The 13,973-nt window shown below is 35.4% G+C and overlaps 1 protein-coding gene across 1 annotated transcript in view; it reads left to right on the forward strand.

Moving 5' to 3' along the window:
- The first annotated feature begins 5,145 nt into the window (after positions 1-5,145).
- Positions 5,146-13,973, forward strand: part of LOC139694446 (PAX-interacting protein 1-like) — a 35,014-nt gene continuing 26,186 nt past the window's right edge. The window contains exons 1-5 of the mRNA XM_071593038.1: positions 5,146-5,196; positions 5,332-5,450; positions 5,607-5,791; positions 8,779-8,953; positions 10,168-11,250. Of these exons, the coding sequence (XP_071449139.1) occupies positions 5,355-5,450; positions 5,607-5,791; positions 8,779-8,953; positions 10,168-11,250 (1,539 nt within the window). The 5' untranslated portion in view covers positions 5,146-5,196; positions 5,332-5,354. The remainder of the gene's footprint in view (positions 5,197-5,331; positions 5,451-5,606; positions 5,792-8,778; positions 8,954-10,167; positions 11,251-13,973) is intronic.

Genomic DNA, 13,973 nt, shown 5'->3' on the forward strand with positions numbered 1-13,973 from the left:
ATCAGATCATCCTGGAAAACCATTGGCAGATAGGGTAAGGAACTGGCTCCCACACACCAGGTATGAATTTCACATACTGAATAGTATGAGATGAGCTCCAATCTTACCTATCAAACCAATGTTTGGGTTAATTACAATGTTTCTGATATGTATGTCTGAGAAATGGGGCCTCTTTTTGAAAAGATTCAAACAAAATTAAAATTAGTTGATTTTTCAACAAAGTGTAAAAACCATTGTTGTAATAAATAACCATTGGCTAAATATGGTCTACTGTTCCTTACACGATTTTAAACTGTCCTTGAGAGGGATTATAGGCATCCACCAACTCTTAATCATAGATATTAGAAGGATGGGATATCCCACACTGTCACTCAGATCCCAGAGCCTGTTAAAATATGCCCTTCAAAAATATTTTTCATATAGTCATTGAATCTTTCCCGTACCATAGCACATTAACAAATATTTTCAGAGCATTCTCAAGAGAGTCAAATTTTCCTTCAAACTCCAAGGAATCTATATTATTTTTCCACACTCAAGAAAGGGTCAATTGAGAGTTAAGTATGTGCAATTCATAGAAGACAAAGAGATAAAAGACATTTCTTTCAAAAAATTTCTTCCAGCCATTTCAAGTGTCATGGTAGCCTAATGGGTCATGTTTCCATCTGCTGATCAGAGGTACCAAATCCTGATGATGATTTGACCTGGAGACTTAAATATGGAGATACCTTTATATATCTCATTGGGAAAATTCACGTGGTCTGAATGTATACATCCCACTTTGTAGGAGGCCACCATATAATAACGATTTGACACCTTAGTATGGAAATCAGGAAAATAAAAATCTTCATTTTTCAAAATGAATTGAACAGGCTTTGTACATTATATACAGCATAACAAATACACGCAATAAATGATTTGATAAAAAAATTGAACAAAATATTCTCAGTTCATAATGTTACACAGTGGGTCGCAGTAGTCCAGGGGGTAGAGTGTTGGACTACTGACCGCAGGGTCCCAGGTTCGATTCTTGGGCAAGGCACTCTGGGTACCTGCAGCTCCACCCAAGCTATGTGATTTTTTGGGTACCAGGTCTTCCTGGGAAACCATAACTGGCACAGGATAGGAACTGGCCCCCCTACCCTGATGTGTGAATTTCACATGCTGTCGGGCTTAGTACTGGGTGAACTCTACCATCAGCTACCAAACCGACTTTCGGGTTGATTACTGTTTTTATGGTTAATGCTACACAAGGAATTTATTTTGACAGTTCCCAAGATGAAAATGGAATAATGCTCACATATAACATCATGAATGACAATTTGATTATTTGAAAGTCTACATTATCAACTAGGGAAGCAGACATTATTTCTAAGTTGGTTATTGATCTTTTCCATTTGCAACTAATAACTGCATACTTTTATGATGGAATAGCAGGATATACAAGACGCTAACTCCAAATTATGTTAAATGTTCATTATGTCATAAATTGTATTAACCCAATTAATTGAATTAAGGTCTAACTTTTCAAATATTGACCGATTCACCAGGTTTGAATTTGTACTGTGCCTATTAAGGGCTGGAAATAGGATGATGCCAGTGACATGATGATAAGAGCAATAATGAGAACATTAATAGAAAGGACATAAACATATTAATAGGACAAGAAATTATCAATTTCAAGAGGGTTTATGAGAAATTCCTTTTGGGAAAGAGCTAACAAATGTCCACAGAATGTGGTGGTGATCTGAAGAATGGTTTCTAACTTTAAACCTATATATAGATAAGACTATATAAGCAAATGTAGCAGATGGTTAGCTCCATATAATATGCTTTGCATAGATTTTCTTGGTTATTATTGCGGCAATATATTCAACATTATGAAGGATACAATAAATAAGATTATGAACAAAATTCTTCACTCTTCAAACCTTCAAACAAAATGCTCGGTAACATCATCATTAGGAAATTTGGAGCACTGATTCATATGATTCAAATAGAGTTAATTTGCATATACTTGTATATCTTGAAGAAACTGGGAGCATATGTATCAACAACACATTCTATAAAATATTGAATAAGTGCATTATGATAATGTATTTAATCGTTCACTTCAACTTACACTTACACACAAGAGTAGACTTTTTAATGAGCCAAGACATAAGGGTAATGCAGGCAGGCAACATTAAACTTGCTTAGGTGACACTCAAATAGGAGGCACTCGAGAGGTGCTGGATAGGGAGATAAGGAAATGAAATAGAATGAGGGTTAGGGGAGAGAATAAAGTAAGCAAGCAAGGGAGAACATGAATGACTTTGTTGGTGGAAGACAAAGCAATTATTCAGTGCATTGATCCTGCTGGGATATTCCTGGATTCTCTTCCATAATATGTGAAAAGCAAATTTTCAGCTCCAGTGAGCATATCAATTCTTTCTGGAAGTTTGAAAACTCCATTTAATGACTCTGTAGTATTTGGATAAGCTGTCTTTTTTTGGAGTGAAACAACCTTTCCCAAATTTTGGAATCAGAGTTCCCAGAATTAAAAATACTTCCTAATACGTATCTATAACTACCGTATATGATGGGGAGATGTATAGAAGCATGAATATCAATTCTATTCAATACAGGGTAAGCAATAGAGGAAAAAAAAGAAGAAGATTGAAGGAGTACCATATTTGATGGTATATAAGACACACAGGCAACGAAGACATATCACCATTTCAGCAGACCAAATTCAGGAAAAATGACATTTACATTCTGTGCATATGAGGTCTGTCCAGAAAGGATCCAGCCATGCAAATATTCAGAAAAATAGCCCGACTAGAACAATGAGGCCTTAGTCCCCTTCAAAGCATTCCCTTTGGGACCTCACATACTTATCCCAGTGTCTTCTTCCACTTTCAAAACTATCAGCTAAGCCCTTTTTCGGAATGGTCATCAGCTGCCATCATTAGCTGTCAACATCAAGAGCATGCTGCAGTTGCCGAGGACTTGCTCCAAGCACAAACAATGACCCAGGTTTTCTACAAAAGTTCATTACTGGAGATGAGTCATGGGTATGACCCTGAGACAAAAGTCTTCCCAACATTCAGTTGACAAGATAAGGAGAATACAATGAGGAGCAGATGACCATACCAAAAATGGACTTTGCCAATTGTTTTGAAAAGTGGAAGATTCTGGGGTATATGCAAGGTCACAAGGGGAGTACTTTGAAGGGGAATAAGGCCTTATTGTTCTAGATAGGCTATTTTTCTCAAAATATTGCATGACCAGATAGTTTCCAGACAGATCTCATACTCAACCAAGGGTTGGCTTTGGGAGCCATTATTTAAAAAAAAAATTGTCCAATAATCCATAAAATATGGTAGTTATAGTTTTATTCCCATTATGTAAATACAAATGGAGCATGAGGAAAATATCTTTGCTAAACAACATTCCTGAGACATGAAACGTCTATACAATGACTTTTTTACATTCATAATTTTATTCAAACAAATTCAGATCGACATAAGTTTCAGGTTTAACTGTGAGGAATTCCTTCATGAGGGTTTAAAGAAATATAACTTCAAAAATAAAGATTTAATATTTCACGACCATGGTTTCCATGCTGGGCATCACCTGATGATGATGGGCAGCATCAAAACCATGGTGTGAAATATTAAATCCTTATTGAGGAAGTGTTAGGTTTCTTTTTACCCTCATAAAATTCAGATCTATAAAGTTGACAGATTGGTTGGCTTAGTAATATGGCTATAAATCCCTACGTTAGATAGTGAGGAAACTGGAATCACATGCAGCTTTTATTGAAATTGTTTTTCTTTATTCACAGAATCAAAGGAACTTACCTAAGCTGTCAACAGTCAAACCTCACCCAAAACGATGGGCTTGACTCATTAATTAATCATTTAAGCAAGAGATGTTCTCCTTCGGCAAATGCCGCATAAAATTAACCCATTAAATGAATGATGGCATAATAAAATGCCATAATGCTTTGCGCTTTATGAAGTTCTTTGAAAACTTAAATTCAAATGTTTAAATGAAATTAATTATTTTCTGGCAATGCTACCATTCAGTTTCGCCCCAACTAACTGCAGATGTTTGAACTGACGGAAATATGCCACCCATTGCAGAGGCCCTCTTCACACTTCATGGTTTTGAAGGAATACATAAAAGAACACTTTTACGAAGCAAAATGAATTACCTCTGTAAATATGTCAGATCTTCATGTGCTATGCAGAAACTTGGGTAAATTTGTAATTTACAGATTAAAACAACGCAAGAAAGATTATTTGAATTACGATGTTACCTCTGGGGCAAAATTGCACCAATTGTACCTAAAGATGCACGAAAAAGACATCTTGAAAATAATGAAACATTGCGCCGCCTAATGTGTGGATGGAGTGCAGTTTTCAAAGTTGAAAAACCTACGCAAATTTCACTCATAAAAATTAAATCTTCTGCGGGAAAATCTCGCAATACGTGATCGTGGCCACGAAGAGGCCTTCTATTTCGTGACTTTAGCGCGGGCCAATTCATTGAAGCGAACTCTACTCCGTGGGCCGTAGTGAAGAACGTAAAAGAATTTGAATACGACACCGTATTATTTCCTCCAGTGAGAAAGAGTACGTTAGAAATTTGATGCCAATTTTGCCATCTCGAACACTAATTGTCAACATAGCCATGTGTGAGAGAGAAAATGGTGATACAAATGATATTGAATAACTATACCTTACGCCATAAGCTATGTCACACCGTCGAGGAGAGTGAATGCAATTCTCTAAGCGGCACTTGGTTTACAATTGCCAAGCATTATTAATGATATGGGCTTGCCTCCACAGTCATGAGGGCTACATAAATGTAATCAATTGATACCAGCTATTTTACACGTACCCGCCGTCCAATTGTCACTTTGATAGCATCCGAACATGAGAAATCGTTTAAATTCTTGAATAAATACAAATATATACTGCTAAGTGATAATAAATATAATTTGAATTTTATCAGTTTCGTTTTTGGGAGACCTATAGACTTACACTCCCGACAATATTATGTAAATATCGAGAAACATTCAGATAGACAAAATACGTAAGATGGGCGCAACGCTGTAATTAGTTTTTCTTGTTATTATGTTTTGATATGTTGTATTACTATAAATACACTTGCATTTGACTGGCTTTTAGAAAAAAATTTATGATCCATGTAAGACTTTAATATCTTTCACTGTTTTGAGGTTCTTTTACCTCATGATATTCCCCTAGAAGTTTACCGCCATTAACAAATGGAGTTTACCGCCTGATGTAGGCTGTGTTTATAGTCTTAACCATCCCATTTCAGGATGTTGGTCATTTGCTGCTAAAATGGGGGAATTAAGCAAAGAATTGAGTGAATTGACGTTGGATATTACAATATTCAAAGATGTTAAATATTACATAAGTGGGAAGGTTCACGATAAGGTTCGTTTATTTTTTAGATTGATTATTTTTCATTGGAACTGAAGATATTTTTAAAAGTAGCATTAGTATGACATATATATATCGGCAAATCTACATACAGTCTTAGTACATATCGGAAAAGTGTTATTCAATCCTAATTCGTACTTTTTGTTTTAGACTTTAGCATTATTGCAAGATGGGGGCGGAAAACGAATGAATTATATGTGTGATTTTGTGACACATTGTATAACAGGAAAAGATGCGATTGAGAATGATGTATCGCAAGCAGAAGATCTCTATGAAGTCCCTGCAGTCACACAATATTGGGTACTGCTGTCAGCAAAATGTGGGAAAATATTACCGTATCCTTTATTACTACAAATCATATTTTCTTGTCTATAACTTTGTTTCTCAGGCAATATGGGTTAGATATGGACATAATCTTGTAATATTTGGTTACCTAGACTTAGGAATGAGTGATCAGGTATGAATAAACAACATTATTTAGAGAATATGCATTGAACATATTTTGTTGCTTCGTTCAATAATTGTTGTATTATATCTCATTATTACTCCCAGAAATGGATTGTTCACGTATAGAATAGCGCAATCGTAAGAAAATCTCCCAAAGCGTTGCACAACTTGAATAGAGTCAAGTATAGGCAATACTTGGTCACTTAGCTGCTAACTTAATCAATAAAACTATTAGTATACTCCGCATGCTGCTTGATGTAGCGGCCAAGATTTCATTAATGTCTGTGAAAATGCATGTTGCCTTCGCAAAATTAGACGTATTCTGAATTAAAAACTGCTTGGTTCTCTTGTGCAAAAATGGAATAAGTATGTTAGGTGAAGTATTCGTTTCAAAATTGTTTACTGTAGTTTTCATTCGCATATATGTTTTTGAATTTACTGTGCAAAATTCTATTATTCTTTTAGCCCCGGTAAAACGTACATTTTTAATAACAATTTGGAGAAATACGTATTATAAAGCACTTCCTAATTCCTTCCTGGTGCATGAATGTACATTCATTGTTTTAAATCTTTCTAAAAATGTCTTAAATGGTCTTCAGTATAATGAATTGCAATTTGAATAATCATTAGTAGTGAACTGTAGTGATTTTTTCTTGGCATCCCATCATCTCAAACCAGATCGGATTGGGCTGTTCCCAAAAATGTCTGCCTTTTCTAATTCTGAACTTCATACGCCTCTTTAAGTTAGACATTTCTTTCTGGTGATTATAAATATAAGATAGCATTTTTCAATTACTTCTCAAAATTTCATACCAATATGTGTGCATTTAAAAAATGAGTATTATATCTACTGCAAAAAGGATTTATACAGACTTATAAATATTATTACCCCTCATTGATTTATAAGTCGTTTAAAACATATTTTTCGTTGCATTATTTTCTTTTTTAGCCTTAAGCACTTGAATACATCCCTCATGTTACTTGGAATGCCTTTTCTTAATACTCTCTTCTTGTTTATCCAACTCTTCTGCTGCAATCTTAAGCATCCCACTACTTATTTATCAAATCTTTATGCCATCTTTGAACTTCTGTCGACAACTTATTTTTTTCTTAATCCATTGAAAGCAGCACTTCATTTTTCTTCTTCTCTATCCAATTAATTTTTTTAATCTTAGTGCAAACCCCTGAAATTTACTTTAATCCTTTTTACTCGTAGACCAAGCTGCTAATTATACATTATAATTGGTATCATATTGATCATCAATCTTTTTTTTCCTTATTTGTGAGTCTGTGATGCCTTTATCTTCGTAAAGGTTTACACAGTTTTTATCCAAATTTCCACAGATAAGGGGACTGCCCCATATGCCCCAATTTATACCTTCCTAATTTAAGGTGTAATGAAATTGTCTATTTTATGGAGATTGCATAGAGATGTCAAGTGTATGTCATTTTGATAGAAGTTACTGATTTTGTTGTTCGAAATACTTTCTATCAAATAATGATGGTAAAACAATGTTAACATGCTAGTTTTCATAGATTTTGACATTGAAAATCCAAGATTTTAGCAACTGAAAATCAAGATTTTAGACACCCTCTTTTTAAAGTGGAGCACTTGATGGTTGCAAAAAGTGTTGCCTCAAAATTTGCCGAATATAAATGCTAGAGCATTTTAAAAAAATATGAAGAACCTCAGAGTGCTTAACACTCAATTCATTTCATATTTGTTGATACGTCAACTATGTGGACAATTTTACCCGTAGTGTCAGGATCAAACCTTATGGTAGCTTTAGGTTTACCAATACATCTGCATGATCAATTCCATTGGTATGCATTGATAAAGAAGTTAGAGATGTAAAGGAGCTTCCTCTCTCCTGTCACAAATTCTAATACTTCTCCCGTCAACATTTATGAGAGAGGATTATTAAATATCAGGGTGTTCAGCAACCTGTAAAACTCAGGAAATTTTTAGAATATCTTGGTAAAAAAGTGCAAAAATTTTGTGTGGGCCAATGTAATTGGGTTTGCCGAAACAAATAGCTCATATTCATGGAGAGGCTCCATCAGTAAAAAGACCTGCCAGTGAGCAAGTGGTGCTGGTGATTCTGTTTCATTTCTTTTTTGTTGTTGTATGATTAAAATTTCTTTAAATTGTGCTCAAGTGTCGGCATTGCACGACATAAGTCATACTGCACCTCTTGATTTGAAAATTGAAAAAAGAAAAAAATCAATCTTCAACATATTAATGTGCTGACAATTTTAATTGTTAATTTGTGTCCTTGAAATGCAATACAGTTTCTGCCCACAGATTTGACTTCTTCTCATAATTTATGCATACTTTTTTGCTGTTAATATGATAAAGGTGCATTTTTTCAATCTTTAACTCAAGAGGTGCAGAAATTGCATCGCCTTGCCCACCATAAATGACACCTAAGGTAATACCTGTGTATGTGAAATTGATTTTCTAATGGAGGCAGTATGTTTCCTTCGATGCATAAAATTCAAATAATATAAATACAGGATGTATATCCAGAGTCACTTGCTCTAAAATATACCTGGAAGAAAATATTATTGCAAAAGAAGAGATTCTACATGCCATGTTGTAGATTAAAATGAACTATAAAATAGTTCATTGTGGCCTGTAGACCACTAGGAAGTGAGTTACCCTAGTAATATACCCTTTAAAGTCTGCTGTAAACCTCTCGGGTTTAAGACTAGCCATTTCTCTTTTTTATCCCTCATGCAAAAAAGAGGAATGATATCCCTGGTACATATATGACTTGCATCACAATTGGCTTGTATTCCTCTAAAAAATGTTGTCTAATTTTTGACAAATCATTGAATACAACTTGTTCAACCTTAACTCTGTGATCTTTAGCACCAAGGGATTTTTGCACAATGGAGGCCTTTTTGCAGGTGTTAGAGCGTGTCTTTCACAGATGAGTAGAGCAGACAACCTGCACATTTGGGCATTACTTTCTTTTAATGGAGGAATTGTTCAAGATGTTTTGGACTCATCTTGCACTCATCTTGTGACTGCAAAACCTTTTGGGGTAAGGTGTTTTTATCTTAAATAATCATTAGTCCTTGTGCAATCCTACACTTTTATCTCAAATCAAAACAATTTGTATGGCATTTAAATTTATAATTTATAGAATGAAGGTTACTGCTTTATAAACTTTTGCTTTTATCAAAATCACATTTAGCAAAACTTCTTATTTTCATCATCAGACTAGATATTTTTCTACTGTTCAAAACAATTTTTTCAGGTCTGGTCAACTTCATTTCATTTTCAATTTTTCTGCTTTCCTGTTATAATTTCTGCATATTTTCCACATATTTTCTCTTTTCTAAACATTTAGCACTTACTTTGAAGCCTTGAGAACATTTTAAATGTTCTGTTATCAGAAATTTAAAATTGTTTTGCCTCTTCCCCACTATCATCAGTCTTCCATTGCTTCTCAATATTTCCTGCATCATTTTTCTTTTCTGTGAATTTGTGTCTCCAATTGAAAATGGATATTTACAGAATATGAAATTTTTTACAGTGGAATCCTTTAAGGTTACCAAAAATAATCAATTTCTCAGGTTCAATACAATTATGGAATAGAAGCAACCTGTGATGTGGTGAATGTATTGTTAGCAAATATATAACGAAACCAAATGTGCATCACTAAGGAATTTTTAGTGTGGTATTGGGAATAATTAGGTTGGTGTATGTTCCTGTCACAACTGCTATTATAAATAATATTTTTTTGTATACTTATTGAACATAAAATATTTTTGTTATCTTTTCTGACTATGTGCTTTGTGGAAATAATTGTCATTTTTCTTTGTTTGTGTTCATTTACATTATTTGGTCACTGAACCCTGAAGAAATGTCAATACTTGATTATCAGTTGATTTTAACCCTGATAATGGAGAGCAAATCCTGAATTTGAGCAAAAAATATTACTTTGTGATCATCATTCTAAATGGTATTCTATTTTAAAATAAACTGCTTAATGTGCTTTTTTCTAATTGTCTCATCTATTTTAAATTGACAGTTAAAATAGGTTGAAGTTTCCAAGAATCGAAAATTAACTTTTTAAGTAATACTATGTGGTGTTTAAATTAGTTAATTTGTCTTATTTCTTGATAGTAAAACTTGTTACCACTGATGTTTTGCTAGAATATTCCCGAGTCCCTTGCCCACAAGTATATTTTTCTCCTAAAAATTACAAATTGATATTTTCGGGTTAAGTTGAACTTTATTTTTCTTATTTAGAACAAGTATCGAACTGCCCTTCATCACCAATCCCAACAACATGAAGATGAAGAGGATGAGTCCGAAGAGAGTGTGCAGAAAGGGAAAGGAGGAATTCGTATTGTGACTCCTGACTGGGTTTCAGACAGTGCACGTAGTGGACGACGTAGTCAAGAAACTCTCTATCACCCCAGACTTCTTATTCTTCCACGTCCTGCACCTCCTCCACCCTCCTCCCAGAGCCTTGCCATTTCTAAGCAGGAGACTCAGTTGAGTTCACCCAAATCCACCATGCAATCATCACTTCTTTTGCCTTTGTCTGTGTCCTCCCCTTCATCATCCACTAGTCTATCGCAGATAACCGGTTTTGCACCGATGACATCAGAGCCAAGCTCATCATCTAACATCCTCTCTCCAGTATCGCGATCAGGCAGCACTCCAGGCACAACTCTTATCTATTCATCACCTTCTAGTACATCCAATTCATCATCCCTTTTCACCACAAACCCATCGTCTTCATCTCCCGCCATATCACCTACCCAGCAAGCAAACAGAACTACCAACCTGCAGCAGCAGCAGAACTTACTGTCCCAGCAGCCGACTAAGCAAGCACTGGAAGAATTGAAGCAACGAATGCCTTGGAATAAACCTCCTGTGTCTCAACAACAACAGCAACAACAGCAGCAGCAACAGATTCAGTCCTTACAGCAGTTATCCCCCCAGCAGCAGCCAAGTCCGCAGTCACAGCAATTACAGCCACAGCAGATGCTCCGTCAGCAGCAGTTGCTACAGCAGCTGCAACAGCAGCAACAGCAGAATTTCCAAATCATGCAGCAACGGGTGGCTGCTGCCAGAGGGATGCAGATAAGGGGGGGCATCCAGCAACAGCAACAACATGTGATCACAACAGTTGGTGGTGTCACATCCCCTGTCAGCCCAGGAATACCACGCATGATCCAAGCTGGTCCACAGCAAAGGCAACAACTCCAGCAACAACAAAGAGTCATTCAAGGAGTTATTCCTTCTCAGCAGCAATTGCAACAGCAACAGCAGGTGGGGTCAACATGGAGACCAAGAATAGGCATCGTAGCTGTAGGTGGATTGGTGAGCATAATTTACCATCCACCCAAAGGCCTATTTCTATTGTTGTTTGTCTATAATGTATCTTGAGTGCTTAAATTTCTTTCTAAAATTTGGTTCTTTATGTCTGTCAAAGTGATTGTGCATTTTTATGCTTGATACCTAATAGTTTGGCTATAATTCCCTTGAAATAAATTTCTATTTAGATATTTTAAAGAAGTTTTTCATAAGGAACTTATTTTCTATCCCCAATAGTTGGTCACAAGTTTAATAAAAATTTTCCAGTAAGTTATGAATCTATTCACAATGTTTTTGAAATGATCATCTTATCTTTATCTTATCACAATCACAAAATTACAGTATTATATGATGAATATCTTAAATAATATTAATATTACAGCTCCTCAGAATAATATGTTATTTAGATAAAGTCCATTTTTCCATAAAATTTTGAGTTTATTACTTTTCAAGTTTATCTTTTCTTCTTTGAGAGATAAACGTGTAAGTACCATATTTTCCCATCGATAACGCACACCCAGAACTTTGTAGGTAGTTATCATGAATTTCTATAGGTACCGTGTACCCAGGGCTTCATAGTTATCTTGTATATGTAGATGCCGTGCATCTGTATATACATATACATATGTAGTGTGTGTAAAAATGTCTGTTTTCATTTTTTCAGTTTTCATTACAATACGTACATCGTCATTTTTTCGATCATCTGAACATTTTTGCATAGTTAACGCGCTCGTTATCAATGGAAAAATACAGTAGTTATGCAAGGGTAAAGTGAAAAGTTCTCAGCCTGACGAAGAAAGACTGCGAACTTCAGTTAAGAAGTTATTTTATTTTTCTACGTTGTCTCCCTTGGCTTCAAAAAACTTGGTCCAGCATTTCTCCAGTATCAGTATTCTTTCCTGGAAGTGAGACTAAAAGGCTACGAAAATATCCATCTACGGCCTCTCAACTTCTTCATTGAATGCAAAGGGCTTCCCAGAAACAAATTTTTTCAAGTTTGGGAACAGATGGAAGTATGAGCATGCTAAATCAGGAGGATAAGGGGTATGGCGGAGCAAAACATACGCCAAATCCCATAGTTTTCCCGTCATCAACGCACCTTTTTGAGCAGGTGCATTGTCCTGTTGAAAGATGATTTTTTTCTTCTTCAAGCCAGGCCTCTTCTCATGAATTTTGGCACTCAGCTAGCCCAGAGGGTTGGAGCAATATTTGCCTGTAATTGTCCTACCTTTTTCAAGTTAATCATTTAACAGGACAGGACATTTAACATTCCCATCCCAAAACACCTTTCCGGCAGATGCAATCAACTTTGCTTCCTTTGGCGTTGAACCACTGGCTTCCACCCACTGCTGTTTTGCTTCTGGCATGTAGTGGTAGACCCATGTCTCATCCATGGTTACAAATTGCCACACAATATTGGTCGGTTCCCTTTTGAATCTGTTCAAACAGAATCATTTACGCATTTGCTGAAGATCAGCATTCAGCAAATTTGGCAGCCACCTTGCGCAGAGATTTCGCAATCCTAATTCTTGGTGCAACATGTTTTGCACTCTTTCCTCCAATATCCCCAAGGCCTTAGCTATATCACTCACCTTCACTCATCTATCGTCCAACACGGTATCTTGCACCTTTTTTAAGCTTTTCGGTGTGATTGTGGCTTTTGGCCGTCCTTCACATGGGTCATCTTCTAGAAATTTGCAACCACGTTGAAATTCAGCTGCCCACTTTTTAACAGTTGACATTGAAGGAGTGGAGTCCCCATACACTTTTGTCAACTGCGGATGAATTTCCTTAAAGGTTAATCCATCCAAAACAAAGAATTTTGTGACCGCACAAAATTCAAGTTTTGCCATTTTAACGAAAAACACAGACGACGTCTACTGCAACAATATGTGTAACCAAACTCCCTGAGAGAAGTTCAACCTTGTCTTACAAACTACTGACATGTTCACCCAGGCAGGAATCATAAATTTTTGCTGATTGGAGCGTCATCACTGTGTCAGGCCTAGGACCTTTCACTTTACCCTCGTACATCCTTATTAACTTTCCTTGTATCATTTCTGATGTTGGCTTGCTAGTCATAATCAAATTATTGTAACTATTATATTTGTAAGTTATATGTTAAAAACCTATTTTTATTTAGATGGCTAGGCTAAAAAATGCTGCTTTTTAATGTTAAGTTTTTATTGAAAATGAGAAAAAAGTTCACTTTTTACCATTTTTTGATCCTAAATCTGCATATCAAAGTCCACCCACAGCCACACCTTATGGTCCTCCCTTTCTTTTCCATAAGCTTCCAAATGAAGTGAATATGTGTATACCAATTGTATTTTTATCTGATGCTGAACAGCAGCAAAACCTAGGTTATCTATGTAAATTGTAAATGTGGAATTGCAAAGTTTTTCATGAAGCCAGGAAGTTTGTTGTTTTTCAATTGATTTAGTCTCAATTTTTTTTTCATAGTGATTTAATTTTAAAATCAATGTAATGATATTTACAGCTTTTTAGACATTAAATGAGTGTTGAATCAGTCCAAAAGATGACGTGACTTGTAATTTGGACTTAAGAAAGCCATATGCTTCAATCTTGTGCAAAATTGCAGGAAAGAAGCCACAAATTTATTAGTTTAATTTATCACCAACATTAATGTTCCTTTTGCTTTGTTGGCAGTGCAAATTTGCTACTTAAAATATATTTGCATGAAAAATGGTAGTTATGTTAATTTATTT

The sequence above is a fragment of the Hetaerina americana genome, unplaced genomic scaffold (genome assembly GCF_022747635.1).
Source record: "Hetaerina americana unplaced genomic scaffold, ioHetAmer1.1.p SCAF_5, whole genome shotgun sequence".
Taxonomy (NCBI): Eukaryota; Metazoa; Arthropoda; class Insecta; order Odonata; family Calopterygidae; genus Hetaerina; species Hetaerina americana.